Source organism: Passer montanus, unplaced genomic scaffold (genome assembly GCF_014805655.1).
Source record: "Passer montanus isolate IOZ18808 unplaced genomic scaffold, ASM1480565v1 scaffold12, whole genome shotgun sequence".
NCBI lineage: Eukaryota > Metazoa > Chordata > Aves > Passeriformes > Passeridae > Passer > Passer montanus.
In genome coordinates, this window is record NW_024358722.1 from 12,612,428 (window position 1) to 12,638,854 (window position 26,427).

At 42.3% G+C, this 26,427-nt stretch overlaps 2 protein-coding genes across 4 annotated transcripts in view; one reads left to right on the top strand and one right to left on the bottom strand.

Annotated features, from left to right (window-relative positions):
- The window catches only part of VASH2 (vasohibin 2), a 35,343-nt gene extending 27,769 nt beyond the window's left edge, over positions 1-7,574 (top strand). Inside the window, exon 7 of the mRNA XM_039697676.1 lies at positions 4,059-7,574. Coding sequence (XP_039553610.1) covers positions 4,059-4,128 — 70 coding nt within the window. The 3' untranslated portion in view covers positions 4,129-7,574. The remainder of the gene's footprint in view (positions 1-4,058) is intronic.
- Positions 213-26,162, bottom strand: ANGEL2 (angel homolog 2). Of its 3 annotated transcripts, none has more exons than XM_039697674.1 (10): positions 23,316-23,479; positions 21,231-21,667; positions 18,716-18,969; positions 17,335-17,404; positions 15,166-15,587; positions 14,041-14,167; positions 13,305-13,365; positions 11,226-11,389; positions 7,941-8,118; positions 213-4,191 (listed from the first exon to the last, which is right to left on the bottom strand). In XM_039697674.1, the coding sequence occupies exons 2-9, from the start codon at positions 21,658-21,660 to the stop codon at positions 7,964-7,966; spliced, it is 1,683 nt and encodes a 560-aa protein (XP_039553608.1). In that variant the 5' UTR covers positions 21,661-21,667; positions 23,316-23,479; the 3' UTR covers positions 213-4,191; positions 7,941-7,963. The 3 variants fall into 3 exon arrangements, with proteins under 3 accessions (XP_039553608.1, XP_039553609.1, XP_039553607.1); XM_039697675.1 differs by lacking the exons at positions 213-4,191; positions 23,316-23,479 and adding exons at positions 24,156-24,246; positions 26,114-26,162 and having other exon boundaries at positions 7,613-8,118; XM_039697673.1 differs by lacking the exon at positions 213-4,191 and having other exon boundaries at positions 7,613-8,118; positions 23,316-23,478.
- Positions 26,163-26,427: the final 265 nt, after the last annotated feature.

The following is a 26,427-nucleotide window of genomic DNA, read 5'->3' on the forward strand; positions in this document are numbered from 1 at the left end:
GGATGCAATACCTCTAAATGGACAAAACTGTGCTTCCAGATCCACAGACCTTTTACAGCCACTGGCAATTCAGACTCCCCTACCTTAGATGTGGAAGAGCTGGGTTCTAGCTGTAGTGCTCCATGCCAGGAAGCTGACAACTGTGAAAGCCTATATGTAACCCAGATTAGTCACATATTTATGGTCATTGCTTTTTAAATAGGCTCCCAGACTACTGTCTCAGCACTTATTTATTTATTTTAAAGCAGCTAACAAAGACATTAGACTAACCTTCTAAAGATAACTTCAAGATACGTTAGCAGCAGATTATTTCACAGCAAGCTTTTATTTTTATATGTTCATTCACACTCAATCCACGAAGCTGTACTATCTTGTTTAGTGCATAGATAATTATAGTTGTAATGGGCTCAGCTGCTTCAGGCTTCTTCACCTCCTAGATTCTCTTTGAGGAACAGTTTCATTTTTGAGTTTCTGATAGTATTTCTGCAGTTGCTGGAGTGGATGAAATATTTCTGGAGAGGAATGAGTGTCACTGGGCTTGGAGACTCTCAAGTTGATGTGCTCCTTGGCAGCTTTGTTTTTCCAGGACAGAAAGACAGGAAGTGTCTCTTGCAGTGGCTTCAGCACCTGTTACCTGCTCAGTGGTTCTGTTCTGTTGCTCTGTATCAAGAGCAAATTATATGTAACTAAAATAAACCCTGGGTCACCCTGATAGAAGATGTAGGACTCAGACACAGTGTGATGAGCTGTGAGCCCTGAAGGGGGAATGGCATCCCCAGGTCAGGGATGAGCTGAATGACACATCCCAGCACGTGCAGAGGTTGATATAAGGCGAAAAATACAAGAGGAGAAATGGGGTAGTCTCTTCTCCATATTGATAGATCTCTGAGAACCTGATGGAGTGAGAGGCCTTTGTGTTACATACAGAATAGGAAGGAGTCAGGTTTGCTAGGCTTTAGGCTGGAATCCAAGCTAAAGAATGGCTGTGCTTATCAACACTGTTTTGTTTCTTTGTGAATCTCTTACTCACGTGCTGTAATTACAGCTTTCTTGAGCTTGCTGGGGAGGGGGAGAGAAGTATTTTGCTCCAGTGTGAGCTGGCAGGGGCAGAATAACACATTCATTTGAAAGGCTTCACCTGCTGATGACAAGCTGTTATTACAGCCTGGATTTTGTCAACAGTAAAATTATATGGGCCTGCTGGGAGAAATCTCCCACTGAAGGATATGGACTGTGAACTAGAGTATCTTGGCTGGATTGTTTCTGAAGGACAAAGGCTGAAACTGTGCTTAAGGATGGAGGAGGATTTCACAGCCACAAACATTTAATTTCTCATCCTTGCCCCTTCAACTTTATTAGGTAAATGTTAGTGGTGGCTGCCAGCAAGCCCACAATAGCCTTTCAGCCTGGAAATGCAGCTGCAAGGCAGGTGGGGCACATTGCAGGACAGGTGGCAATGCAATACCCAATGCATGCCTGCCTAGGAGGCTGGTGTGTAGTCAAATTGCAGCTTGTTAACTGAGCTGTGCAGCAGTCCCTGTGCTCTCAGCCCACAGCTGGTGTGATCCTGCATGAATATAGAGGATATAGATAGGGTGGTGTCAGTCTCGCTGGAGAGTCTGAAGCTTTACTGTGTCCACTTGCCCATCCTCTGGAGTCCCAAAGCAGAAGGGTGCAGTAAATTGCAGACCTGTATTGGAACAGGCAGTGAAGTGTTTCATCCTCACTAGGAGTTCTTGGAGCTGGAGGGGCTTGGGAGAATCTCTGCTCCTAAACGTCAGCTCACCAGATGTATTTCTTTTCAATTTCACATTGAGTCTTAACATTCATGCTTTGTGAGTGGTGTGGCAACACTGGCCTTGTGTGCTTCCTGCCCAGTGTAGCTGCTGAAAGGGAAATTCTGCTAGTCAGATTTATCAGGATGTGCAAGGGGGCAGGATTACATTAGGATGTGTAAAATCAGGCAGCTCCAGTGCAGACAGCTCATGAATCCTGCGTGCCCAGCATCTGGGCACAGCTTGCTCACCTGCTTGTGGTCAGGGTACTTTGGACAGGAGGTGTGATCTGATGGGCCAGTAAAGCAGAGGCCCCTGGCCTCAGAGGGATGTTTGGCATAAGGCCATTTGCCAGCCAAGGAGAATGGGATCTGTGGTGCCTCTGGTCCAAGTCTTGTCTTTTCCTGAAACTTATGGAGGACAGTCTATTTGTAGCTAAAAACTACAGACAGTTGTGGATGGGTGGAAATAGGCATGTCGTCATGGGTGTACAGTGACTCCCCATCTCTCCTGGATAATCAGAGAAGGTACTACCATCCAGGCATGCTTTAATTAAAACTATATTGTGACCTTAATTAAAGGGAGAAAAAGATGTGAAGAGGATCCCTAAATTGGAGAGAAGGGGAAAGGAAGGACACTGGAAATTTCATACAGTGCATCTCTTGCTGGTCTCTGACTCCTACACAAGCTCTGAGGGATGCAGCTTGTAGCTTGTTTACTGGTTAGCCAAATCCCATCTGCTTGGAAGGAATAATGTGGAAAAACGCAAATTACCTTACAGTGATTTCTTTTAAGTGTGATCCCTTGCTGCAAGTGAGAGGGACCAGTGAAGACTCCTTCACTTCTGTGAATTATTTAAACTGAGACAAACAAGAAGCATGGTGCAGGGTAGTACCACAGTGAGGATGGTGAGGTTATTATGAGAGGTGCTTAGATAAATGGCAAAGCAACAGGTGTCATTCAATGTGCCACTAGGCAGAAGAGCATTAGATGCCCCAAATGCTGTGCAGATTCTCAGGAGGGATCTGGTGTTAGCAGTTCTGCTCTTAAAAAGAAAAAAGTAAAAAAAATCCTTATTGAACTGAGGAATTAAAAAATATTTCAGAGGCTCTGTTGCACACAGTATGTGTGAGCTATACATTCTCAGTTCTTGGGGCTGCAGCAGTACAGCTCTTCCCTGGTGTGTGCCCCAGCAGTGTGCCACAGGCAGGGCTGGGCTTTGCCTGCTTTCCAGCCTGCCTGTGGCACTGCTGCCTCTCTGGGGCCTGCTGCCTGCCCTGAGCTGCTCCAGTGGGAATGGGCTGGCAGCCTGCAGCGGGGAGATAAGCGCCAGCCTGGCTGTGCAAACTCAGGGGTCACATCTGCTGCAGAGTGAGCAAAGAGTCAGCACACAGAGCTGGAAACCAGGGCTGAGCAGCTGAAAGCACTGGAGCCATGATCAGCCTCCCATTGTACTGCTGGGGCTTTAGCTGTGTTTCTGCAGGGAAGCAGACGTGCTATGGAGTACTAGAGAAATGTGTGCTTTAAACAATGTCTGTCTTTAGAAAAGCAAACAGACGGCTTAGTGTGAAAGCAGCCAAGAGCCTGCAATAAATTCTCAGATTAGACACTTCCAGACTATAAATCAGCTGGCTAGTTTTGGTTTGACAACTTTGTTGCAGGAGCTTTTCAATTGCTTGCTAAAAAGAGAATGATAACTCAAGGTTTCCTTTGGTTCAGGCTGTTGGAATACTTAAATGGCCTAACAGCATCCATGTGTGTGTGATTGCTCAGGTGAACGGTACCAGAATGTCGAATGGCAGGAGGCTGAAGGGAGTCCACCCTGTTTGGTGGTCTCCAGCCCTTCACACAGACCCAGTCAGGAGGAGGGGGCAGGCTGGGGGAGAGCCAACACGCAGTGGCCATGTCAGAGGCCCTGCCTGTTTGCTCTCAGCTGTTTTGGCTTTGTTCTGAAAGCTGGAGTCCTGCTCCGGGGTCGATGACAGGTGGGGTGTGTCTGGTCGTAGTTACTCATTTAGGCCCTCCCTCGTGTCAGGAGGAGGGGGTGCTTCAGGCTCACATCCCGGATCCCAGCACAGCTCAGCTTATCCTTCACTGGTGGCCTCAGAGCCGACACACAGATAGCTCTATCACAGTAGTTCCTGTAGCAGATTTACCAGGACTGTGTTTCAGATGACATTAGCTCTATCCACCCTCCTGTGAGGCGAGCTTTTCCCGGTGTGGCTGCCGTGCTCTCCACACCTGCACGGGATCGCAGCGCCCTCTTCCCTCCCCTGTGCGCAGGCCGGCGGTGCTGGACAAGAAAGGAGACCTGGCTACACTCAACGAGGTGGGCTACCAGCTCCGCATCTGACTCAGCCGTGCCACGGGCTCCACAGGGCTCCCCGCCGCCGCCGCTGCACTTTACCTGCACTCCCTTGGAAGGAAAAAGGAATGGGACTGTTTTTTAACTTATGTACTCTCACAATAAAAGTTTGACCTAGAAAATAGGGGGTAATTTTTTTTGGTGGCAGTATTTATTTCAATTTATAGAAAAGGCATCAGTGAAGAGAACCTAAAATTAGATTTGCCGGGATATGAGATTTTTTTTCTCTCCCATCATGTAGCAGGTGACTTCAGTGGTGTGAGTTTCTTCAAATATAATTTCCCTGTACAAGTGTTAATTGAAATTGGCCTTGTGCTGGGTGGTTGCATTGGAGTAACTAACAAATCATATTCTTAGTATTAAGATATGCTGGGGTGCAGTGCAATTAAAAAAAATCATATTCACTATTAACCTTTAATTCAGCAATAAAAGCAAGCAGTGAAGAAGTGGCATAAGTTTTTAAAGTATCAACATTACCTCACTAGACTTAATAGATATGCAAAACTGTCAGTATTATTGTTTTCTAACCGATTTGTACTGTTTCCCAGCATTACTGGGAGTATTAAAACAGCACTGGATGTTTTACTGCCACCTGTATTATTGTTTTTTGCATGTCGCCAAAAGATGTTAAGTAATAGTAATCTGCAACTGTGTTCTTAACACTGACATCTTGTTAGGCAAGATACGAGGTCTGGGGTTTTTTAAATGATGATAATTGATGAATAATGAATTTTTAAACTTTCATAATTTTTTTTGTACTTTTGTCACAAGCTTTTAGTCTTTCTGAACTACACCGCTGAAGCACAAACCACCGAGATTGCTGTTTTGTAGAGACAAGTCAGCTTTTTTCTCATATATGTAGTACCTGAAATAATGGAAAAACTGTGGGAATTGCTAACCTGAGTCCATGTGCTTGTCTCTCCACATTTATGTGCATATTTGAATCTTGTCTTTGAAAGGCTGAGCAGTCTCTGATGGTGATGACTTGAAACCTTATATTAAATCAGGCATGGCAGGCTGAATTTAAACCTTCTGCTGTGCTGTGCAGGGAGTTTTCCTGCATGTGTTGTAGTAACTACTGCTTAGTCAGACTTGAATAAGGAAGTGTGACTGAAATAGATGAAAATCAAGCTTGTCTGCTTCCTCCCTGCTCAGTTGTTTTGTTGTAAGACTTGGCTAAGGACCTGTGATGGACAGCAGTGTTCTTAAGTGATGTGGTAAGACTCACTGGGGTCCACCATTCGACTTAGTGAAGTTCTCTGGAAGCATTTGAGTGCTGCATTCCTGGAAATATTTCACTAGGTGCCTAAATATAAACTGGATTATTGTACATGTCCAACCTCTACCCTTTGTGCTGTGCTCATCGATGATGCTGCCATGGGCCTGGTGTACCTCCCCTCCTGGGCACTTACTTTTTTGGGATCTCGATGAAGATGGATGCTGTTACAGACTGACAATAATGCTTATTCAAATGGAATGATTCAAGCTCCTAGAACATTTCCATCAGCCAGAAAATGAATGAATATAGAAGGAACAAACTGCTTGTTCACAGACCTCATTGCTCAAAAAAACTGAATTTCACTTGCCTAGGACAGGAAGAAAAAGCCAAGACCCAGCAACTTTCTACAGCCAATGAAAGGCTTTCTACTAATTAAGACTTCAGAAGCTCTAGAAAGAAAACTTTTTGAAAGTGTGACCCCTCTTTATCCAAGTTTACCATATCAGTAACAGGAGGGCCTTTCCCATCCCTCCTTCTCTAAACTTTTCCACTCCTGTGTTCACAGTAAGGATTTTTTTGATAAAGGAGTGAAGCTGAAGAGAGGGAAATACTCTTTTGGTAGAAATTCTTGTGTAATTTGACATCAGCTACAGAGTTTTGGTTTCAAACTTTGTGCTGCCCAGTGTCTTGTGACCTAAATAATTTTTTTAATGACTTCTCATGGGTAAAATTATGTGGGAAAACTTTTTATCAGCTGAATCTTATAGCACAATGTTATCTGGTATGTTGCAACTTTTTTCTATGAAACTATGGTTTACTTCAGCTCAAATAATGGTTGTATATAGTTTCTATCCTTGTCCAGCACACTTTATTTTCTCTTAACTGATACTGAAACTTTTTAATGCTGTAGAGGTGTGTTGACAAATTGCTTTTAGTCCTTGTTTAAAGTTCTGCTAAAATATTCTCTTGAAACTTGCTTATGATGGCATTTGTCTTAAGTGTGGTTCAAGTGACAGCAAAGTGGTCAAATAGTATAGAAAAACATGCATGACTTTTTGGGCTTTTTCTCATCACTTGTATATGCACAGCATGAAACTTCAATAAAAGTATCATGGTAGTGTTTTTTTTATGACTCATGTAGGTTTTTGTTTTTTTTTTGTTTTTGCTCTTAACAAGGGTTGCCACAAAGGGTTAGCTGTAATGAGGGTGTACTCAGAAATTTGCTGCCTGTATCTAAGTATGGTGGCATCTGTGAGATTACTCAGATGCTTGAAACCAGACAGCAGCCAGGATCAAACAGGTTGTCATCCTCAGCATCAACCTCACTGTTAATAGGTGGAAGAAAGTTACAACTACTGTGTTCAATTACAACTACCTACGACTATGACAAAAATCAAATTTGCAGCAATGTAAGCTGAATGTTTTGGCAGGTGCTTATATTTTGTAATGGACTGAGGAGCTTCTTTAATGGCAGTTGTCTGCAGTCTGGGAAAGGCAACACAGATGAAAATTCCACAAGTGCTTCTGGGAGACAAATGTGTCTGAATGGGTGCAGGTTTTCCAGCACTACACTGAAAGACAATTCTGTTACTTCCAAGTTGGTTCAACACACACATCCATGTGTCGTTTGATCAAGTTACAAGATTTGTTTCCAGCCCCTCTACATTTCCTATTCAGGCAGCCTGGTGGTTTTTAATTACTTTGTAAATTGTATTTTATACAGAATGTTTATGAGTGCATAATAAGAGTAAATATAAAACCATGATAATTTAATAACCTCAGGATCTGTCATTTTAAGACAGAACCTGGGCTTTTTAATAACTAAATGGAAAAAAAACCCCACCCTGTCACCAGTTGTTCAATATGTATGAAACCTCAAGATGTCAAGGGCTATTTTTTTCGCTCCTGCATAGATCAGTAAAGTTTCCTGTGATGTGGTGTGCTCATTAAGCTTAGCTTTATTTCAGAAAAAAGATTTCTTTATTTTAAAAAAGATTTCAGTGAATGCTACCTATATATAAGCCCTTAGAATTTTAAGCAGCAAATAAATAATAAGTATTTGCCTATATGCCTTTCTTCCTTTGAAAGTTCAATCTTGCAGCCTCTGCACTGACAACACTGAGTAAATTCCTTTGCAGAAGTATTAAGATGGAAGTGTCCACAAAGCACCTTTGTAGTAAAACATTATTTTCAATTCATTATAAAATGCTGCAGGCACACAAACACATTCCCTTTGCTTGAAGAAACACACAGTTCTCAGAATAGTCCTTTTTACTGTGATTTACAATAAAAATCATTTACAATGTATTAATTAAAAATAATGCCATTGGAGTCTGGCACAGATGTTTTCCTTTATCAAAGAGGAAGCTAATGTAAAATCCTTTTTCTCCCTAAAAGACTTCATAAAGTAAATTAAACTTTTTTTTTAAAAAAAAGGAAGTCCCTTTAGAAAGTCTACTTTACACAACACTAATAAATCAGCATGCAGGAACACTTATTTAAACCGGACCAGCAGTGCTTGAATGAACCTTTTAAAAAAATAATAATCATCCCATGAGAGAAAAGGTGAAGGGAACTTTACCTACACCACAAGTCCTTTGGATATTACCGTTCAATAAGCCTGAACTCTGCTAGCAGTGGCAGGTGGTCAGAAGAGTTCTTTTCATTGGGAAGACCATTAACAGTCCAAAGATCTTTCTCTGTTAGAAGTGCCAGCCTGCCAAGAAGTTTCAGACCTCCACAAAAAGAATCCTCTGCTCCTGTTAGAAAAAAACAAACCAAAAGGCAATGTTTATCAGTGTGGGTAAAATATTACACCTTCATATAGATGTAGAAAAACAGTATGGCAGCAATAATGCACAGCTGTTCGTGTTCCATGCAAAATCACCAATACGACAGTTCAGAAATTCTTTTACGACTCAAAGTAGAGGTTCATCAGTAGAGCTCAAAGTATTCAGAAGGACACTGTTTTGTGGAGGGGTAAATAGAAATAAAAAGGAAAATGCATTTATTTGTTCATTTTAACTCCCCTGAGAAAGCCTCATATAATCCAGTCCATTACTTTAGACAACAGCTGACACATGTGAAGGTATGTATCTTTTTAGAGTTACTGGTCACATAACATTTTATTTCTGTATCCTTAAGCACACCGGTCCCCAGCAGGCAGGTCATACTTTTGCTCCTAAGGATGAAGGTATTCTAGCTTTCTGTTCCCTTTCATCGTAAGAAAGGGATCTCCATTATTTCCTGCTCCCTAATCCTATAACTGCCTAAGAAACCCACCCCCACCTCCTTCCCCTGATGAAACACCACACTGCTCATGCAAGAGTGAACATGACTCAAGCCTTGCAATTACTACACAATTACACAGAATGGATTGGGTTGGAAGGGATCCTAGGGATCATGAAGTTCCAACCCACTTGCCATGGGCAAGTGACACTTTCCAATAGCCTACGTTGCTCAGAGCTCCATCCAGCCTGACCTTGGACACTTGCAGGGATAGGGCAGCGTTGGTCCCAAAACTGATCCCTGAGAAATGTCACTTGTCTCCACCTGGACATTAAAGCATTGATGGCAACTGTTTGTTTCCAGCCAATTCATGGAGTGGTGCAGCCACCAAATCCATCTCTCCAGCTGCTGGGCCGGACCATGTCAAATGCATTGCACAAGCCCAGGCAGATATTCAATTGTTCTTCCCTGTTCTACAATTACTGTAGCCCTGCCCCTCAAGGCCACTAGATTTGTCAGTCATGATTTGCCCATCATCAAAGAGCAACCAGCTTTTTCAGCTCAGGTGGAGAAATTCTACTGAGATCCTTCCATGATGTGTAAAATTTAGATTTCCTGAGCTATGTATTCAAGTTGGACAACTACTCAGCAACCCTACCTACTGCTTTTAGAGGGCAGAGATGATCCTGGGCAAGTTGAGTGCTTTCAGGACCAGCACAAACTGCAGCTGTAACTTTTGACAGAAACACTTTCTGTGTGAAAGTTCTCAGCAAATTCAGAACTTCCTGGCTCACCCTGGTACTGACTTCCCAAGAGATACTTTAAAGGACTATCCAGCAACTGCTGAACTCCTCAGAGAGTTCAACAGCTTCATCCTTTGCCATTTGCCAGCTTTCCAGCCCTTCAACAACCCAGCAGCTGTTTGCTGCTTTAAAGAAAAGCTTTTTTACTGCAAAGATCTCTTGGCAGCTCTAGAGCACATGTCCACCAGGTCTTGAGACAAATTTATCATTTGGGACAGCACCTGCATATCTACAAAGGAGCAGTTTGTTGCCACAGAGAGCTTGGTCTGCATGCAGTGGTTAATGTCACTTAGTACACTCAGCAAAACTGTGCCCTGCAGGACTCGGGTAGGTACTGAACCCTGGTTACAGGAAATCCTGAATACCAAACCAAGTATCTGGATAAACATGACAAAATAAAGCATGAATATTTTAAAATAAAACCCTTTAAATGGAAAAAAGCAATCTGTGAGCCTAGACCACATTTAAAATTCACTTGTACAGACATTGGCAGCTTTAAATACAGAGGCCAGGTCATTAGAAAACTGAAAATCCAAATCTTAATTTCTAAGAGCTCATGAATAAAAAACTGTACTAGTTTAAAGTAGTTGGAAAATTCAAGTTTGGTTCCATTCTGTACTCTGATGTAGGAACAATCTATTGAAAAACAAGTGCAAAAAGAAAAAAAGTGCTGCATCTCTGCTGAAGCAATGATGATGCTGATGATGCAAAAAATATATCATGATGGTGCAAAAAATATAGAAATAGGTGAATTAGGATTAAATTTTGTGCAGAGATGCACTTTGCAATTACACAGCACTCCATTAAATCACATGGCATTCCAAAGTAATTTAAATACTTCCTATATTGTGGCTTTTCAGTCAAAGCTTTTGTATTTGGCATTTTACATTAAGTAGCATTTACTGTGCACATTATGACAAATAAGACTTCTGTGAATCGATTCAATGAATTTTAACAATCTAGTCTCAAGTTACAAGAGATGAAGGTGGTGTTTTCATTCCACATACTGAAAAAACAATGTTAATTTATAAAAATCAGTGGCACTGTACAGTGGGAGCAGGAATGGAATTCAGGTTTCTTTGCTCCAAGTTCTGCAGAGACATTTATGTGCTAGCACTGCACTGATGTTTGTTGATGGCATAAAACACAGAACTCACGAGGGCATGGAAAGCAAACTGCTCAGAAGCACCCATGGAGCGAATCCCAGAGTAGTAAAGCTTGGAGAAACACTATGATACCCATCACGAAATTCCCACAGAGGTAGCGCGACTTTCTTGCACCATCTGGTGACTTTTAGCTGCAACTGCAAACCAGAGAGTGACAGCTGGGCCAGTGCCAGTGACCGTGCTCAGAGCAAAGGCCAAGAGTCTGTTACTTGGCAGAAATTACTGCAAGACAAGCTGAGAATTAAACTGCCAGGAAACGGTTCGTTTATCACTTTTAATGCACATCACAAATTGCTGTTCACCATTGTGTTGATCAGATGATGGGGAATACTGCCTTGCTGTAGGTCTGGCCTGCATTACTGACAGCAGTACTTCTCAGGTGCTACTTCCACTGCTGCTTTCCTGTACCTCCAGCTTGTCTCCATGCTGAGACAGGAACCACAGAGATGCTCACTCAGATGAAAAGGTTTGCCCTGTATGGCACTACAAGTCCGGCTGTGATGAGCAGACAAGGCCAGCCACGTTTCTCAGGTAACACCTGACATTCAAAGCACTACCACAAACCTGTGAGGAACTTCACATGGATGAAATCATCACTACACTTCTCTTAAAACAGCAAACAAATATTCTTATTTAGCATTTATGAAAATTAAAAGTTGGTTTCCTTACCTGGCTGGTCAGCAGTATCATCATTTGCTGCAGAATAGAAAATATAATCCACAGTGACAGCACTTCGGGAATGACAAGTTGTCACTTCTGGTATCCCAGTTTCAGGGAAGTAATGAGAATACACTGAAGACAATTTAAAATGGTGCCGCAATTTTGAAGACAACCTAAAGAGACATCAAAAAAAAGAATTTTATTTTCTTGCATTACCAAGAAAGAATAAGCAGTGAAGAAATACCAAATAGTTCCTGCTTACAAACAAAATGAATTATTTGGATACGCAAACCAGTGTTTCTCTCCTGCAAACCATTCCACATCCTTTTGTGTGAGAGGTCTAAAACTCTGAAGGCAAAATGCAGGCAGCATTTTCAAGTAAAATTGCTGATGAGAACTGGCTTAGCTGACATTTTACTTATAGATAGCTTTTAACTCCATATACATTCTGTAAGCATTCACATGTCCTCACTCAGCAATCTCTCCCTGACACGCAGGCAAAAATATCCATGAAAGCAGCTCATATGAAAGCAACAAACACAAACTCATCTAACCAGACCCTTCAGCATAAAGAGAAATTCAGATTTTTAGGAGTTTTTTTCCCCCCTGAAGCTAGAGGTATCAAGTTCCAAGTTAGGCTATGCTGAAGCTAGAGGTATCAAGTTCCAAGTTAGGCTATGCTGATGTCTTCCCTCCACTCAGGGTCCCATGTTCTGTCTCCCCATCATTTGTCTGTTCCTCTTCAGTTCAGCCCATCTTGTCTCACCTGTCTTTTCAATCTTGAAAGCAAACTGCCAAACTGCACCTTTCAGCAAAAAAAAGGTGTCACTCCTGTCTCTCAGACATTTGCTTCCATCATCTCTACAAATCATCCATCCCTCAGCTCTACTTGCCTCATCCTGCATTTTAAACTTAGGTTGCAATGTGTTCTAGTTGAAATTCAAGCAATTAAAAAAAAAAAAACCAAAAAAAAATCAGCATGTTACCTTGCCTGATTCAGAGCAGAGACAAACATGCCAGTTGGTATAACACAGACAAGTAGTAATTTCTGCTTTTGTTACATGACATCCCTTTTAAGATGAGGGGGAAAAGCCCTGCAAGAAACATTCAGCATGCTATAGATTTAAACCATAGCATAGGGCTTCCTGTTTGTTATTTACTTCTTCTCTCAGAAATACCATGACACCTTTTTCATCACAAGAATCACCAAGCATTCTAATATCTGCAGTGATACCAAGATCTTATTTTTTCTGGTAAGAAATAGCTGACTTGGAGCCTACCATGCCTTTCATACATTTAGGGCAATTTCCTTCTTCTATGCCTTACTTTATATGCCTTTACCAGATTGGCAAATGCTAATATATTCTTGCTTTCAAAAAGCAGTTACATCTTCCTCCTCAGCATTCTAGCCATGGCTTCCTCCTTCTGAGTGAAAGTTGTATTGCCAAATCCATAATACTTCACATTTCTCAGACTCAAAGAACTTAAATACTCCCACAGAACTCAAGACAAGGAAGATTTTATGACCTTTCTAGTTCTGTTCCCTACTTCCTTCCAGTTTCACATCTATTATAGGATTTTATACATCCATAAACCAGTGTATCAAAAAAAATAAAAAGAGAAGTGCCAATACTTTAGCAGCTGGACAACACTGGCTTATTTTATTCCTCTCCCACTTTTAAGAACATGGCTTTTGCAACTGGACTGAAGTTCCCATGTTTATTGCAATGTCCCTACAGAGGCTGATGTTCTGTTTATGTCAAGAAGTGACAAAAAATGCCAGAAGCATTATTTTAATGAGCAGACAGAAAGTACCCTCTAAACAGCACTGATACCTCAGCCCTGCATTCTGGAAAAATATCTGCAAGTTCCTGGAAGAACACACACTCCATTATTCTAGTCTAGTCTTTTGCTGTCTGATCATCTTTTTCATGTTTAAATGAACAATGATGTTTTTGCCAAAAGGGCAGATGGGGTCGGGTGATCATCAGGTATCCACAGCTGGAATCACATATAAATTTGGTCTAAAACCAAAACCAACCCCCACGTAACCAGCCAAGGGCTTCCATATTTTTCCCCAATACATACTTTTCAGATGCTATTACAATCTCCTGAGTGTTGTCTGGTTTTTCTGCTTCCAATTTTTCTCCTGGAAAATAAAAATCAATTGAATTTATATTTAAAATAGAATATAAGTGAGACCAATGCTGAAGAGCTACAGAAAAGCTACAGTTAAAAAAAAAAAGTATCTTTAAGTACACTTTTTTTTTCAAAAGGCAAGATACAATTCACCAAGCTGGATTCAATTCTTCTTTTCCATTAGTAACATCCCCTCTAAATACTCTTTTATATGATGTCCCATTAATTTAAAACTGTTTTTTTCTGTCAAAGGAAAAAATAGTGGATTAAAAATGTAGCCATACTCAGCAAGGAATCACTTTCTTTTCAGAACTGTTCCATGAAGTGCCAACACTGTAATTGATAAAAACAGAGGCAGAATGCAGGTCCACACTATGTCCATGTGCTGCATTCCTGCCCCTCCCTCTCCCAATCACAGCACAGCTGGCTTTCAGGATGCAAACACAGGAGCTTAAACATTGCACACCAATTCCTGAAGGGAAATTTGGAACTATTATCTTATAAAGATTCAAATTTGCAAAGTTTATGTGAATAAATCACTTTACACTCCAATGAGCCCAACAAGAAATTTTTGTAAGCATGAGACTCACTGTATTTCCCCCAGTAAAACAGAACGTATGGTTTTCAGTACTAGCTGAATAATACTTTCAAATGCTCACAAAAATTCAATAATTCAAAAACTGACCTGCATTTTCTTCCTTTTGTTGCTGTTTTATTTCATATACACAGTTTTGTGAAATACCTAATTTTTTTGGCCAAATTGGAATAGATAAGATTCTTTGTCCCCTTGGAAACTGTTCTTGTCCAGAGACCTGAGAAAGACAACAAGCTTTTTTACAGACAAAAATCTGATTAAAAATCAAAAAAAAAAAAAAAAAGAAAAAAAAAAAAAAAAAGAAAACCCACCAAACAAACCTGAAATAAGTGAACATTTTTTGTAAAGTTTAAGGAAAAAGGCCCAGCCCCTTGGAATAATTATAATGAGTCAAATCCCTGTAAAAATAACACCCGTTATGTACATCCACCCTGTTTATCTGTAACAAGTTCTTTGCAGGTACCCAGTTTTACCAGATGGTTCTTGTGACACTGAGAGACTTCCAAGAACACTTTTAGCAATGTGAGCACTGGCTCAGCATACAGAGCTACCCAGCACACACTTCAGCTGCAGGATCCTGATCCTTTTGAGAGCAAGTCAAGTCAAATGGGGGCATGAATCAAGTCCCCACTAGCAAAGAACACCCAGCAGGGCTATTTTTTTTTCATGCTTCCTCATTTTATGTAGTTCAGTCACTCCTGTTACATAGCATGTGACACATCCAACAGCTGCATACAAGAGCTCACAACAAGACATCTTTTAACATGAAACAGTTGAGATTCAGCATCTAATTGCAGCTTTGCTTCTACAATTACTGTAGCCACCAAGTTTATCTACAGTAAGAGTCATCTTCCCACAGAGAACATAGTAGGTTTTTGATTAAGTGGTTATTTTATCCTACTTAAAGTTTGGAACACTTAAACACAGTGATAAAATCATCCAAACACAGTGATACAATCCTTCTGTGGATTCACTAAATTTCAGGAATGATTGTTGGTGAGTTTTTCCTTTCAGAATGCTGGGAGAGGACACAATATTCCCTGAGGCACAGCTAATATATCCAAACTTATTTAACCGCAATAACTTTTGCTTTGCAGGCTGCTGACAGGGCACTAAGAGAGGCACTGCAATGGAAACAATCACACCACCACCCAAATACTTCTCTTTAATCAGCATTAACCATTTTTTTGGTGAGATGTGAGAAGCACAGCCTACCTTCCCTATAGCAAGTCCTTCGTAATTTAACTTTCCTTCCTTTATAAATCTGTACAATGGAGAGCCAGGAACAGAATTGAAGTCTCCACAGATGATAATTGGGCAGAAACAGCCATCCTTCTGAGGGGCAACACTGGCAATCTCTGCCAGGAGCATTGCAAGCTGGGTCAGTTTGATGTCCCCTCTCCTTGGGTTGTACAGCAGGTGTGTATTGGCAATACAGATGGCAGTATTGGCTTTACAGTGAAATCTGGGCTGCAGCAGCAACACCAGTCCAACGTTGTCCCTGTCCAAGAGTGGGATATCACGGCGAAAAAATTCCACTGGGTTTGAGGAAATCAGGCTAAATTTGGAAGTTTTGAAGCAAATGGCACAGCCATCAGGCTTTCTGCCTGTCCTCATTTTATACTCACAGTGATATCCTGCAAGAAAGGCAATTAAGAATATAAAATACTATTGTATAAATAGAGATTTTAAAACAAACAAACAAAAAAATCAGAAAGATCTCATGCTGCTTTTCTCACACCACAGTCAACCCCCAGTCTGAAGCACCAAAGTCTGTATGAAGTCTGATCATAGACTTATTAATGAGACTAAGTCTAATCTTAGCTGAGATGAGGCAGGACAGGAAATGTGGTCCAATACCTTATGCAATGTGTAAACATCTACATACTCTTAAGATACTAGTCATGTTCTTATCTTGTCATCTGGAAAAAAACCCAAACCAACAAGAAACCCCCCTAAAGGCACATAGAAGTGGCCTAGTGCATTGAAGCTTTTTCTGGATGCTGCAAGAAGGGCTTAGGAGTAATACCAGTGAAGCATTACCAATCAAAAGCCTTAATCATGTTAGGTCATTACACAATGTCTAAAATTATTCATGGAACAAAGGTCTCAAATGTATTTACATAATTATGCAATTATCCAGTGAGCAGCAAGTGGCAAGCTTTCACCAAGGAAACAGAGACACTTATCAAATGACAACACTGGAGTTCAAACAAGTCCATCTAGAAATAGTGATCTGCCAGTTTCTTCATTTTATGCAGAGGTGATTTAAACAAGACCTTATCTATGTAAGGAAAAAAATTTAGATCTTGAAACAGTATCTAGTTTTTGCCATTTTAAAATGTTCTCTGCCCTGCCCAGACCATATGAATTCATGAAGTGCAGCTTTAGTGAAGTAGGGTGAGTTGATCTGAGCCCACACCAGTGCTGGAACAGGGGATTCCCATTCCCCTCTCCAAGATTCAGGCCATGCTGCTCCTGCCACTTGTTGTGGCACTTAGTGCTAACTCAGTAAGCAAACAGAAAACTAACCCAGAAAAATAAAATTAGTCTGGACAGCATTCTGTTGGACTGGTGGATTTCACTAGTGAGTGCCAGAACTAGCCCAGGATGAGGGGCAGGACATGCACCTGGGAGTTAGGGAAGGGGAAAGGAAGAGCTAAAGCAAGCTCCACATCCTCCCGTACAGTAGTTATAAGCTCACTCGCTCCCACAAGCCTGGTCTCCCAGTGTTGTTTCATGTTTCAAGTGGATTTCAATCAGTACTACCATTACTCTCTTCTTTGCAAACACTGAATTCTAGGAGCTAGACTACCTCAACCAATGAAAAAAGAAAAAAGTATCAGTCCAGGGCTGCTCCTTGACCATGTCCTCCTGGCATCAGACAAGAACCACTGCCAGGATGGAAGTGGGGCCCTGGGACTGGAAGATGGTGCATGGCATAAAAGATTTAGATCAGTTTAAACCACCATGGAATCAATCCTCAGCAACACATCCCTTCCATAAAATCAGGTCTATTTAGACTGACTGACAGCACTTGTATAAAACCCTAATGAATATATACTGACCATGGATAACATTCAGTGCTATATATATATATACGTGGAAGGTTTCAAGGCAGAAAAAACATCCCCTTGAAGAGCTTCCCAACAAGAATACTGGTAAAAAAAATTAAGGTGGTTTCAAGAGAGCACTTGATGAATTTATAAAAGAGGATACACAACATTGTTGCATGTGATAGCAAAACACTTGATTCTATAATCTATAAGAGTTTTTTGGGTTTTTTTTAAGGAAATTGGTACTGAGTTCTCGAGGGGTAACAGGGTAACAAGTTACCCCTGCAGGGGAGAAGACAATGTATTGGTCCTGAGAATTTCATCATACCCAGGGATTCCAAACTTGACTTGATCTCTGTTCTATAGTGGTCTTCTTGGACTTCCTGTAAGCAGAGCACCTAAGACAAAAGTTTACAATTAAAATATATTAGTAAGTACATCAAAATGTTACTACAGCATATCTCTGATGGCCAATCTGTATAGGTATTAAAAAAAGCAAACTCAGAAGGTTTTTGATTCCATCATCCCACAGAAGAATTCACTCTTCTACAGAAAGCACTCCCTAAGATTATGAAGAAGGCCCCAAATTCCTCATTTTTCAGACATTTTCAGAGGTGAGATTCAATTTAATCAAAACAGTAACCTGCTCCTACATTCTCAGCAGCTCAGGGGAAGGCTCAGGGAGAAGGGATGAAGAGGCAAATGGCACACTACAGAGTGGAAAAAGGGCTTCCATATTATAAGAACCTGAACCAAAGATCAAACTTAAAATACTCATTTAAGAGAGTTCACAGAATCACAGGATATTTTGAGTTGGAATGGACCCAACAAGGATCATTGACTCCAACTCTAGCTGTGAGCATCTCTGAGCCTTCCCCCAGCACGCTGCAGTAACACAGCTCTACAGCCACCCCTGGGATAAAGGGCTGAGCTCCCAAAGGGAAACAAGTTACCCCTGAACTGCAGCAACGCAGCACGCTGCAGCCACCTACAACCTACAGCCACCCCTGGGATAAAGGACTGAGCTCCCAAAGGGAAACAAGTTACCCCTGAACTGCAGCAACACATTCCACTTGCCCAGCTGACATTAGCTCATTCAAGGTCTCAAGGGACAGTCAAATCTCAAGCAACATTCTGAAATCTCTGCTTCACTTAAAGTTCCAACCAATGAAACACTTAAAAATCTATGTCCTTTAGCAAGAAATTTCTCTATGGAAACGACACCTGCATCTACCATGGTCTGAGAGCAGCTGCTTCTGTCAGAAAACTATCCAAGGTATCTCACTGTAAAGATATATGCATACAGGAAGTATAGATTTATTAGGAAGAAAGGAGGAGATTGAAGGGAATTTAATTTCCAGATTCCTGACTATGTACTAACACAACTGCATTTTTCAAATGGTACAAGGCTGTTTTTCTGTGGCTTCCCTAATACAACTACTTTTTTTCAGTACTGTTTCCTGACTCAAACATGATGGATTCTATCACTGAACTTTTGCTGGTCTGAACAACAACTGAAGCAAAATGTTACTGACTTGACTTCCTGGTTAAGACTTAAAACAATTTATGTGTCCTCAAAAACAAACAATAAACTCTACAACCAACCAAAACCACAGAGGTGTTTTTCATATCCCAGTACAGAGTAGCAGAATTTGCTACTTCAGTTTATCAGTTCTTAAGAAATATCCACATGCTCATTTTCTACTCACATCTGCATCCAGCTCTTTGATTTCTTGTAGGATGTTGGGAAATCTGTATGTCCAGAATAGCAGTCGCTGCCTGCAGTGTTTGTACAGGTGAGAGTTGTCCTCCAACAAATTCTGTGAGAGAATATTGTAGGACATGACAGTAAAATCAAATGTTGCCTCACTTCCTGTACTGCTTTGGTCAGGTCCTTTATTTTTAGCAATTTTCATTGTTTTACTCTGCTGACAGAAATATTCCCAGTGTCTTTTGATGGTTCCTGTTAAAAGCACATGAAGCAGAAAAAAGTTATGTTATAGACCAAATGACTTCTTACTGCTCTTGGAAATCATTCTACTGACAACTATTTGTCTTTCAAATCTCTTAAATAATCCTAAAAGCTTATTCAATTAGCAGTGATTCAAACCCTCTGTTTAGATGGATATGCATCAGTAAAAAAAAAAAAATAATCAAATAAACAAAAAAAACCCCCCGACTTTAAAACAAACAGCACAAAACCATCATATGCCCTGGATTTCAACTGCTTTGAGATGGATATGCATCAGTAAAAAAAAAATAAAAATCAAATAAACAAAAAAAAACCAACCCCCCCGACCTTAAAACAAACAGCACAAAACCATCATATGCCCTGGATTTCAACTGCTTTGAAACTAGGGAACTGGCATACTCTAAGGAGAGTGTTGCAATCAGACTACATCCCCTGCTCTTGTAGAAGGGCTGCCTAACTGGTGAGCCAAATCCAGTCTGTTGGGAGTCTTACACTGCCTTGTGCCACTGCCTCCTCAGCAGAGATGATGTATGTCAGTCTGGGATCCACTCCTTAGAGCAGCATATGGGCACCTTGTTGATCTCTCTATCCATGGCTAACAAAGGGTTAGGAATCCATCAGTCACCTCTAGCCCCTGTACAGTCTGTAAAACTCAGCCATAAGCTGCAACTTATGAGTCCCAAGACAAATAATGAACCCATTTTTTCTCAGTGAGTTGAGAAATCAAGAAATTAAGTCTCAGAATTACCAAGAACTTCTGAAAAGGCTCCCCTTACCTTTCTGCCATTTTTAATTTCATACTTACTATTAGCAGGAAAATTCATTATAACATATCTGCCCATCATTAGACATCCAGTTACTTTTTAAGAAATGCATTTCTCCACTTAAATCTCACAGAGATGCTTTTCACCCCTTATATCTGATCTCATCTGAGAGCAAGCTGAGGTCCAGTTATCTGTGCTAACAACCAGTAGCAGACTGCAGCTATAGCTCTCACCATCTGTCCTATCTGGGTAGTGATTTTCATTGCTGTACTTAGATTATTGAGGACTTTACAATGTTTGCAATGAACACAGCAAGGCTTTAAGTTCTGTTTCTGTGGTGGGAGAGAAGCCATATTGCTCCTCAGCAGGTATCTTTAATTAGCATCACCTTATCAAGGGTGACTGGGAAGGACCACAGTGCCAACCACACTCTCAGATAAAGCTATCTGATGAAAGGCAAGCAGGGACTCAGTAATTAAGGCATGAAGCAAAGTCCCTTCCTTTGGCTCCTGAAGATGAATATGATGTTTCTAAGCCTTCTGGGTATTTGTGTCCAAAAATCCCTTTGGGATGCTGATAGCATCTATTGCCCTTTTTAGTCATAATACAATTTCCAGTTTATTTTGCTAAGGAAGTGATTTATGCAAGGCAACAATTTTGACTGTGTCCCTATATTTGTCTCACTAGACAAAACTGTAAAGTATACACAAGGCTCAGGAAAATATTTGAATGCTATGTACAAGAGTGTATCTGTAACAAGCTAACACAGACACTTTGAAGTTTCATGGAATTTTATTACTAAGCCCAGTAGACAACTCTGCACCTCTTCCTGTATTTATCTGGATAAGCACACGCGCTGCTTGCTCTGTCAGATGTGATCTGACACAAAACTTGCCAACATGACAGTGGCAGAATACAGCTGTAAGAACAAAATCACACAAGCACACTGGAAGCATGCACCATTAAAACTCAGTGCATTCTTTCTCAGTTTTCTAAGTCACAGATAACACAACTGGTCTGGAAAGAAACCAGTTCAGGTCCAGTAGGGTTTATGAGCTCAGACAGAGCACAAGGAATGAAGCTATACAACTGCCAGTCCAGCTCAGCCCTACAGCAAGTCAGCCAAATCTTTTTGCTTTTCAGAGCTACCAAGTTAACAGACATGACCTGGTGACAGAGACATGAGAGAGTTTTGTCTGAAACAAGCTCAGGATTCCCCAGGTTGGGCAACCCCTTACACAACTGACTGTGTTCCACTGCCAAGTGCAGCAAACCTAGTTCCAGTAGACTGTTTGACAGCACAAAATACAAGTTTGCAGACTAAACAGCATTACAAAACTGGATCATTTTAAAGACATGTTTTCCTGAGAGGGGTGCCAAGAAAAACAGTAACTCAAAAGGAGCAGGTGCTACTGCTCACATCTCTAACTCATTTGGTATATTAGCATTAGAAATAAATATGGCAAATGAGCAAAGAGCATCTTTTACCTTTCTTGCTGCCACATTTTTCTTCATTCTGTGCTACAGAAAGGCAAGATACTTCCTTCTGATTACACAAGTTTGTATGTTGTTCAGGAGCTGAAGTATCATCCTGGTCACTGAGTCGTCTCTTCTTTGTCAATGGTTCTTCTCCCTCAGATTTCATACTGGGGCTGGGTAGGTGAAAGCAACAACTTTGTGTGTAGTTATCAAGGTGCCAATTAGAGTTCTGAAATTGTCTCCAAGGTCCAAAAAATGGAGGGAATCTCCAGTTTGCTGAAAAATCAGCTGAAATAGGGAGTGGAAATGAGGCCCAGGGAGGATAGTGTCCGGCCCATCTCATACAGCTGGAAACTGGGCTGTTCAAGGCCAGTATCTGGGAGCCATTCCAGTGGGTGATCCAGTCTCTGCCCAGCCTCTGCACATGGCGGGGCAGCATGGAGTATCTACCAAAAAAGCACAAGTTTCATTACTAGCACACAACTACATCTGCCTGTTGAAAGCCGTGGAGGCAAAGTCATCCTGGTCAGGACTTAGAGAAGATACTCTCTCTACAGGTTAATGCACACAAGATATTCAAACACTTATATACAAGGTATTTAAACATTTATCTAAATGATATGCAAAATGGGACTTTACAAAGTGATCTTTGATCTTGCATCCTTTTCCCCCCCGCCCACATTTACAAGTGCCATTTAGCATCCAAACCCTATCCGTCTCAGTAAGGATTTAAAATTTATTTTCTGCCTTGTTGAATTCAAGTGTCAGATCTTTCAAGCGCTCAGAGGAATGACCTTTACAAAAGGTCATTTTTGCATGCTGCATTAACTTTATCATAAGGCTATTTATTTGTAAGGAATGAGAAGACCACTTTCCTGCAAGCCATCAGAACTTTGTTTGGAAAGCCACTGATTTGGCTCAAATCCCAATGCCAACACGACAGGGAAATAAAGGTACTAAGTCTCAAGGCATCACTAGCACCAGCGTAAGACTAAATCTGTGTTCTTACTTCTTTTCCAGGAGAGCAAACTCTGGAAACACAGCTCAGCAACTAAAACCATGAAAAAGGTGGATTTCTTTTTTTTTTTTTCTTTAGAATAAATCTGTCTCTCAACAAAATCACAGGAAGGAAGGCTTAGTGACAGTAGTATCTCAGCTTCCTCACTATTTAAATAATACTTTCAGTATATTTTGAGCCTATAAGCAAAAGATAACAAAGCTTGATATGCCTGAAGTTGTGCTGAAGTGAGAACCTCCCAGCTGTCATTCAACCAAGCAAATAAGCCGAAATACAGAATCACTGAATCACAGAACATGCTGAGTTGGAAGAGACCCACAAGGATCGTTGAGCCCAAGCCCTGGTCCTGCACAGGACACCCTAAGAGTCACACCATGTGCCCGACAGCATTTTTCACAGGCTCCCTGAACTCTGTCTGGCTGCCTGGCGCTGCTCCCTGCGGAGGCTGCTGCAGCTTCTGCCCAGCCACCCTCCGGGTGAGGAACCTTTTTCCAATACCCAGCCTAAACCTGCCCTGACACGGCTTCAGGCCATTCCTTCGGGTCCTGTCTCTGGCACCACAGAGCAGGGATCCGTGCCTGCCCCTCCTCCTCCCTTCATAAGGAAGTTGTAGACTGCCATGAGGTCTCCGTCTCCTCCAGGCTCAAAATGACCTCGGCCGCTCCTCACATATGTTCCCCTCAAGGATCTTCCCCATCTTCACTGCCCTCCTTTGGACACCCTCTAATCGCTAATACAACCTGCAGCAAAACCCGCCTGTCCTGAAATAACCCTTTTCCGCCAAAGCGCACCACATGTGGTCCAGCACACACAAAAACAAAACACCCCCCCGGAACACCACAGCATTACTATAGAGCAAAAAAAGCATCACTACTTCACAAAAAAAAACAAAACCCAAAAAAACCCCCACCAAAACTAAAGCACATGCTGTGAGAAAAGCACTGATTAACTGCTCCCCCCTACACCCCGCAGCCGCCCACCCCCGGCAGCAGAACGCCCCACGCCGCGCTCTGTTTACCGCGGCCCTGCTCGGCCTAATGGCGGGCATTACCACCAGCGCCCCCAGCCCCGCTTACCTCCGGGCGGGCCCGGGCCCCGCTACCGGCGCCGCGCAGCCCCGGCGGCCCCCGAAGGGGTCAGCCCAGGGCAGCGCCAGCTCCGGCCGCCGCGCTCCGGCCGCCCCGCCGCCGCCTCATTCCCCGCACGGGCTGCGGCCGCGCCGCGCCCTCCCGCTCGCTCCTGGGACTTGTAGTCCAAGGGCCGGGCCCGCGGCCATGTTTAGCCCGGGCAGCCGACGCCGCGGCCCGGCCGCCATGCCGGTCCCGGGCGGGTGACGGCCCCTGCCCGCGCTGCCCGCCGGGGGCCGCTGCGTGTAGGCAGCGCGATTGGGGCCTTGGAAGCGTTTAGATGGATGTAACGCTGGGTTCTGCAGTAGTTCCTTCACCCAGAGGGTGGTGGGGCACTGGAAGGCTCCCCAGGAAAGTGGTCACGGCACCAAGTCTGGCCGAATTCAAGAGGCATTTGGACAACAGTCTCAGGCAAGGTGTGACCCTCGAGGATGTCCTGTGCAGGGCCAGGAGCTGGACTTTGATGATTCTTGTGGATCCCTTCCAACTCAGCGTATTCTGTGATAGTTTCCATAAGTGGTCTCCTCCCTGGGATCAGAGTGTGTTCCTGCAGGGTCAGAGGGGCCGGGAAAGAGCTGCCGTATATTCCATAGTACATTTCTAGGGCAGCAGCACCATGCTTAGTGTTTGCAGAAAAAAAACCACACCCCACCCACCCAAGCAAGTATTTCAACATTGTCTGGTTTTAAAATGCAGCTGAAGGTGCTCTGCTGAGGAGAGCTGGCCTGAGAGATGGGTGGGAGACCTGCCTGCCCTGCAGCCCCCGCCGACAGACCCACCGCTGCTTACCAGCTGCAGCAACAATCCTCTGCCGATGTTGCTTGAATAAGCACTTGGAACGCTTCCTTGAGGTCTTCTGAGGACACTGGAAATGCTGGCCCTGTTTATTATAAGGAAACGTACCACAATGCACATGAAAAATTATAGTGCTGAATAGTGCAGATGCTGTGCAGGAACTGTAATCAAGTAAAATACTGTTTCTCTGCATTCCTTTTATATCTGTCATAAAAGTGACTTTAAATAACATTTAAAGTTTTCCCAGGAGTGGTAGGGAAGACTGGAATTGAAATAATGCAGTGAAGAGCACGCTAGCTAGGCAACGTGTCAGATCCACTTTGGGTTTTCCTTTTCTTGAACACAACTTACTGGTGAAAGGTAAAAATACCCATCAATTTTCTGTTAGTTTCTTCACCATATGAGAATGAAACTACTAACCCCATAACACATGTGTAGTAAAGGATCTCCCAACTGCATTTTCAAGACCATCTTGTTTTGGTGGTTTGTTCTTTTCTGAACATTTGTATTCTTATCTTTTAGATGTATTTCTAGGACAGAAGACAGTAAACCACAGCTATAGCAACCACAACTGCTGTTCTTTTTAGGAGCAGAATCTACACACAACATGCAGTTATTTTCTGTATTTTGACCTGCACAGGGACACCCAAATTGATCTGTCACTTCAAAGGTTTTTACATAGTCGTAATCTCAGTAGTGATGCTGGAAAAAAAGAAATCATGGAAGCTTTGGATTTTAATGAAAATAAAGATGTGCTGAAAAGTATGGAAGTTGTGTAACAGACAAAAGAGAAGAAAAAGATTAACCTATTGATATGATGCAAATTGTTTCTCATCTCAGTGTTGCTAAATTTTCTTGCCTTGACCTAGAAAAGTCTTAATAAGCCAGTAACACTTAATTGTGGGTTTTTTATTCCCATCTAATTACTACTTTGTGTTGGCTATACCATGTGAAAAGATATTCTGCAGCATTAGATATCTCCAAATTCTGATTTGGAAGTAGAAGCCAAATTATTTTATGAGTCATTTGAGCTTTTGAAACTCCCTAGTGAGTGGAGGCTACTGACTCACTGAGGGATGCTTTGATTGATTACACTGCACATAAGAACAGCCACGGTGGCTCAGATCAATGGTCCACTGAGCTCAGTTTCCTGCTTTCTAGATGTTATTAGCAGCAGATGCCTAGAAATGTGCAGGGACTGGGCAAACTTCAAATGAACAGTCTCCCTGCCTCTTGCTGTTTTCAGCTCCATGCATTTCCTAAGCCTGATGTGTTTGTCTCTTCAGTTACTCACTGACCCGCTCCCCCAAGTACTTGAATGTGCGAACTTTTGGTAACTTACAGAACTTCCATGAAGTTCTATGTACCAGCACAAGATGTAGAAGACATCAGAACATAAAGGAGTGTGACAAGTGAGCTACTAACAACCTATATCCTCTTTCTTACCTCTTCCTTAAGAAAATGTTTCTCAAAGGAGAGGCACGTGCTTACTATGAACTTCAGTACAAAAACTCTTATCTTTCACAAAGACACACAGTTAAGTATTGTTAAATACTTTATGTCAAAAGTCTGCATGAGAGCAAAGATATTAATAACCTGGCAAGGAAAAGCTGGTTTTTTAAACATCTGCAATTAAATGAATGCATGCGCAGTGATTAAAAAAAATCGAGTTTATATGATCTGAGGTGTGAGATCTACGTTGATACAGACCCCACTACAGACAAGAAATCGAAGGTAATCTTACAAAAGGACAAGGTCCTGTGGCACAATGCTATGCTTCTTAGAAGGGAAGCAATGCCCCTCAAACCCTGGAGGGTTTCCTAACACCAAAGTGTGCTGCAGACCTGTGCACGCAGAGAGCCTGTCCGTAGGAAGAAGTCCAGGTGCAGCTTAAAGAACCTGGAGGAGACACAACACACAAAATATGGTGATTCCATAACCATCAAACTTGCCTTTCTGGTAGCATTCCTCTTTAAAATCCGTGAGTCATTTCTGCGTTACAGGCCTATGGATTTAGGGCAGCACAGCCTAAAATAGCCCACGGCAGACGCTGGGAGCGGCGTACCAGGGGCTCGTTACGGATTTGTAGAGGCCACGGGTGCCTGTGTGAGCGAGGGGCTCGGCGGTCAGTTCCCGCCGAGTGTCAATCCCCCAGGGCCGTGCCCCCGCAGGGCACCTGGAACGGGGCCGCGCCGCCGCCGGGCTGTGCCTGCCACGTCTGGGCCGTGACACCCCGGCCTCGTCCCTGCGGCGCGGACCTCCAGCC